The sequence below is a fragment of the Nicotiana sylvestris genome, chromosome 3 (genome assembly GCF_000393655.2).
Source record: "Nicotiana sylvestris chromosome 3, ASM39365v2, whole genome shotgun sequence".
Taxonomy (NCBI): Eukaryota; Viridiplantae; Streptophyta; class Magnoliopsida; order Solanales; family Solanaceae; genus Nicotiana; species Nicotiana sylvestris.
In genome coordinates, this window is record NC_091059.1 from 43,197,342 (window position 1) to 43,203,338 (window position 5,997).

The 5,997-nt window shown below is 34.4% G+C and overlaps 1 protein-coding gene across 1 annotated transcript; it reads left to right on the forward strand.

Annotated features, from left to right (window-relative positions):
- The first annotated feature begins 302 nt into the window (after positions 1–302).
- LOC104217980 (polyol transporter 5-like) lies at positions 303–4,021 on the forward strand. The gene is made up of 3 exons (XM_009768346.2): positions 303–501; positions 1,632–1,994; positions 2,767–4,021. Exons 1-3 carry the CDS (start codon positions 360–362, stop codon positions 3,840–3,842), a joined length of 1,581 nt encoding a protein of 526 aa, XP_009766648.1. The 5' UTR covers positions 303–359; the 3' UTR covers positions 3,843–4,021.
- The last annotated feature ends 1,976 nt before the right edge of the window (positions 4,022–5,997 follow it).

Below are 5,997 nucleotides of genomic sequence, written 5' to 3' on the forward strand. Positions count from 1 at the left end.
AGTTAATTTTTATTTAACAAAATATTGTAAAATTAATTTTAAAAAATATATTACCGTACAAAACGTAAATCAGTAAAAAAATACTAGTTGACATCAGAAAAAAAGAGTGATAACAAATTATGGCAAGTTATAGAAAGTTGATCTAGTTCAAGGTATAAAGGAGGAAAAATGGTTCCACTTCGTAAAAATGACTAGAGTAAAGACCCTTAAAGATAAGGAGAAATGGATAGACCCCAGATTAAGTAAATAATTTATCCTAGCCAAAATTAGGGGGATCTTTCTCTATATATAAAGCTAACTCTAGGATGAAAGTACTCAACAAAAAAACATAGAACTCACTCTCCCTTCTTATTCAGATCATGGCTGACAAAAAACATGGGAGAAATGCTGTTTGTGGGCAACTCCAGATAGCTTTTGATCCTCCCAAGAAACCAAAAAGAAACAAGTATGCCACTGCTTGTTCTTTTCTAGCTTCCTTAGCATCCATCTTGCTTGGTTATGGTAAGAACTCTTTTTTCCCTTAGCCTTCTCAATTCTCATCTCTCTAAAAGTTTGTGATGTTTTCAACTGTTCTGCCTGTAAACAATTGCCTGTACATTTTTTCACTAGAGAAACTGCCTGTGTTTTTAATTTTTAAAAAAAGCGCGGAAAAAGGGTCACTCTTTAATAATGCTTTCTCGAATAAAATTCATTCAACAGATTTATTTTTACACCATCTCAGGAATTATATATTCCTTATAAGGTTTTCACTGAGGTACCCCTAGTGTAACTTGATCGATTTGTCGGAGTTCGGGGTGACTTTTACTATTGAGCCAACCCCTCTCGTGTAATCAAGAGGTCATTGAATCTGAGAAACTAAAAAATTTACTTCATCAATTTCAATTTTGATGATATAATTTGATTTGACATAAAGTTCAAGAGAAAAAATCTTTTGAAATATGTTGTCCTAAAAACTTAAGAGGGAAAAGCATTATGGGGTCATGACATTTATGTGACTATAAAAACTCCTTATTAAGGGTAAAGTAGGTAAAATGAAAAGTTTAAAGTTAAAGTGTTTTCAAGTATAAAAATGTGTCGTTCTTTATTGAACAAATTAATAAGGAAAATTTGTCATTTGAATTAAAACATAGGGAGTAGTTCTTTTTCTTTGTCCATTAATCTAGAGTTTTAAAAAGCCTTTTAAACTTTTTTTCAAGCATGATTTTTTGTGAAAACGTTTCTTACACCAATTTACTATGAACAAATCCAAACGTTGCTCTATTGACATATCCCTTCTTCATCATGTCTATGTAGAGTCCTCATTTTGACGAAATTAATCCAAGCGTTTCCTCTTTTACTCTATTAATATAATTTAATTGATTGTAATAATTATTTATCTATTTTTCATGTTATCAACTCACGTTCACTATCGACAAGCATATTTCTAGATTTAAATAACTTGACAAGGTAGAGTAATTTCACAATTATAAGGATAAAAAAGTCATATTGTTTTTCAGATTTCATGAAGGAATCAAATTATATACATTACTAGCCAAGTTTTAACTCTTGTAACATGTTCCTTACAATGAATTTCCTTTCATAAAATGTGATTTCACGGCCATCTAAATTGCGGATATGGTTTGACCATGCAGATATAGGAGTGATGAGTGGAGCCATCATCTACATAAAAAAAGACCTCAACATCAACGATGTACAAGTGGAGATTCTAGCAGGAATCCTCAATCTCTATTCCCTTATTGGATCCGCCGCCGCTGGCCGAACTTCCGATTGGATAGGCCGCCGGAACACTATGGTGGTGGCGGCAGTAATCTTCTTTGTAGGAGCAATCTTAATGGGTTTCGCTACTAACTATGCCTTCCTCATGTTTGGCCGATTCGTCGCTGGCATCGGTGTCGGTTACGCGCTCATGATTGCTCCGGTTTACACGGCTGAGGTGTCACCGGCGTCTTCTCGGGGTTTCCTCACTTCATTTCCTGAAGTGTTTATTAATGGAGGTACGTGCACGTAGTTAGCTAGTAATGTTTCTCTTTTTATTTGAATTTTGAGTTCTACGTTGACTTAGGCGTTTTAATGACAACATATTAACATGATTCATGAATCATCATTAGTAGTGTAATATTTTCTAATAAATATTTCTTGAATTTAACTTATATATGTGGTTTTGTAAAGAAATTTTATACTATCAATATAATTTACTCTATTGTTTAAGTTACTTTATTAGACTTATCATAAAAAGTTATATTGCTTATTATTCCAAGACAATTTAACCTACAGATTAAATTAAAAATAGTGAGTGTGTCATCAAATGAACCAACTTCCTTTAATGGAGTACTTAGTAAAAGTAACTCTGCAACTTGAGACTCCAATCCTAATTCGTTCCCGTAAAGTTCTTTTATCCTATGTATGATCGTTACTGCAAATTATATATCTTCCTTTAAAGTTAAACTAATTATTATTGTAATCTACCCTCTTTTCCTAGTTATATAAAATTCTTCGTAATGTCGATGGATAATTTTGACGGGAAAATGTTTATCATATATATTAATAATAATAATCATCATACCATCTTAATTAGCGACTATTTGACCTTTCTGGCATTTGATGTTTTCACAATTCTCTAAGATGATGCACTTTGTGAGATTTTATAGAACTCATATATGTGAGCATTGTTGTTCTGCATTTCCCATTCCGTTTCTATATAATCACTAGTCCTATTATTCTCAGATCGAGTGGTTAACTCCTGTTGCTTAATTTTGTTGACAACAGGTATATTGCTGGGATATGTGTCCAACTTCGCCTTCTCCAAGCTCCCAGCAAACTTGAGCTGGCGATTCATGTTAGGAATCGGAGCAGTTCCTTCTGTATTCTTGGCTATAAGTGTTCTAGCCATGCCCGAGTCACCGCGTTGGCTCGTCATGCAAGGTCGACTTTCCGAAGCAAGAACTGTTCTTAAGAAAATCTCCGAATCACCCGAAGAAGCAGATTTGAGACTTTCTGAAATCAAAGAAGCCGCTGGAATACCCGAATGCTGCAACGACGACGTTGTGGAAGTCCCAAAACGACCCAAAGGTGACAGTGTATGGAGAGAACTATTCGTTTCTCCTACACCAGCTATTAAACACATACTACTTACTGGCCTTGGTATCCATTTTTTTCAACAAGCAAGTGGAATTGACTCTGTTGTTTTGTATAGTCCAACAATTTTTGAGAAGGCGGGTATTAAATCAGACACGGATAGGTTACTTGCCACAGTAGCAGTGGGAATCATAAAGACAATATTTATTTTAGTAGCCACATTTTTACTAGACAGAGTTGGACGTAGGCCGTTACTTCTAACAAGTGTTGGTGGAATGGTCATGTCATTAATATTCCTCTCTATTGGACTTACAGTAATTGACCACTCAGATGGCACGGTATTTTGGGCCATAGCACTTTGTATCACAATGGTATTGGTTTATGTTGCACTTTTCTCAATTGGGGCTGGTCCAATCACATGGGTGTATAGTTCTGAGATTTTTCCATTAAGACTCAGGGCAACAGGGTGCGGTTTAGCTGTGGCACTGAACAGGGTTACAAGTGGGGTGGTATCAATGACATTCTTGTCGTTGGAAAAGGCGATAACGATCGGAGGGGCGTTCTTTTTGTATGCAGGACTTGCAGGATTGGCTTGGGTGTTTTTCTTTACGTTAATGCCAGAAACGCAGGGGAAAACATTAGAGGAAACTGAGGAATTGTTTGGAAATTTCTTCAAGTGGAGGTCAACATTGCGAGAGCTCCAGGCAAAAGAGGAGAATAACAACGCCCAGATTCAGATGGCTACTGTGCCTGCTGTTGGTAGTTGAAAAAGACGATGGAAAATATTTGGATATCGTTTACATTGGTTTTACTCCAGGGGATTTTCTGTCAACTTAAACTATTACAAGTTGGAAAACCATCCTTGTTTCAGTGTTTTAATATTGTTGTCCTTTTTGCTTTTACATAGTTCAAAATAATAGATTACGAGATATTTAAACTCGTAATATGGCCGTTTTAAACTGTAACCTTTTTAGCCGTTTGGCTGTTTTTTTATGGAAATTAAACTTTCTATCCTCACCTCTCAAGATGTCGGTTTGGTTGGAAGTGAAAATAATAATAATATGGAATTTAGGAAGTATGGATAAAGGGGTAAAGAAAGAAACATGTTTAGGAAAAGAAATACTCCCTATGTTTCAATTTAGATGACACGTTTTTCTTATAAGTCCGTTCCAAAAATAATGACACATTCTATAATTGGAAATAATTCAACTTTAAATTCTTCATTATACCAATTTTACCCTTAATGAGAAGGATTTATAACTACGCAAATGTCATGATCCCACAACCTTTTACCCTTTAAGTTTTATGACCGCAAGTTTCAAAAGTCTTTTTTTTTCTTAAACTATGTGCCGAGTCAAACTACTTCATCTAATTTGAAACAACGGGAGTATACTTGTCTATCCCTTCGGGGACATCAGATAAAATGGGAAAGATACAGAGTATACTTGTCTCTCGGATTTCCAAAAGGGTTTATAATATCTTGGGTCACTCAACCAATTACTTTAGGGTTTGGATTGATACTTAGATAATTGCAAGTACAGGGGAATTTATTACTCCTTCTGTTTCAATTTAGATGAAACAGTTTGACTTGGTATGTAGTTTAAGAAGAAGAAAAAGACTTTTGAAACTTGTGATTTTAAAAGTTTAAGGGTAAAAGCTTTGTGGGTCATGATATTTGTATGGTTATAAAAGCTTCGCATTAAAGATAAAATAGGTAAAATGAAGAGTTTAAAGTTGAATTATTTCCAAATTTAGAAATGTTTCATTTATTCTGAAACAGACTAAAAAGGAAAAAAAATCATCTAATTTGAAACGAATGGAGTAACTTTTATTTATGAATTACAGGTGAATTAAAAAATATAGAAAATAAAAGAAAAGGAGAAGAATAAGAGAGACAAGAAGTTTATATGATAGTGTCGATTTCAGTGTGTCCTGATGATGAAAGAAGATATGAGAGAAATGTTTTGAGACGAGCATTTTATGAGGAAGCTGGAAAGCACTCTCCATCCATTGCATCAATTAATGTAATTTGAAAGCTTTTCATTTTGAACATTATGATTACAAGGGGAATGGATTTACGAGTTTAACCTGACGTAGGATGTGGTTATCTCAACGAAAAAAGGATGAGTACCTTCACTTGAAAAGTTACTGGATGGTTCTAAATACTGTTTCCGGAAATAGAAAAAATGAAAGTAAATGAACGCTCTCGCAGTGCTCTTTGTTATACAGAGAACGTAGAGCTAGGTGAAGGCACATTCAAGTGATCCTGTTTAAATATCCTTTTAGAGGAGGAGAAGGTTTCCCGCTTTGTGCTGGTGTATTTTTGGAGCCCGAAACTGAAATGACGTATTTTTGTACTTAAAATACGTTTATACAGTTAATTTTTTTTTACATTTCTACATAACAGAAAGTTAGCCGTTAAAGTAAAACGATATTGCGTTTTGTTAAAAAATTATTTTTTAAAGAGAAACGCAGTATTATACTGGGTTTCCCTATAATAAAATATAACCTCTCCTTCTTCCCACGATCTGTCTCCTTCCATTTCTTAAAAAAACGCACCCCACCACTACTGGTCCCCCCCCACGATTAAAAAAATAATTCTTGGACCCCACCCGTCACACAAAAAGTGAAGAGCATAGGTCCCGCATACAACTCAAGCTTTGGATTCCTTCTTTCGGGGTCAAAATTTCGAATTTCCGATATTTCAAAAAACTTAAATTGAGGTATTTCGATTTAGTTTATGTCGAAACTCGTAGAGCATATGCATATTTGTTTTGTTGAATGTGTTTCCACGTTGATTTGTGTTATGTTTGTGATTTTGTATGTTATTTTTTACCGGATTGAATTATTAGCCTTGGGACAAAAAATAGTTAAAACTTGATAAATAATTTTTATTGTTAATGAAATTGTTCACAAATATCT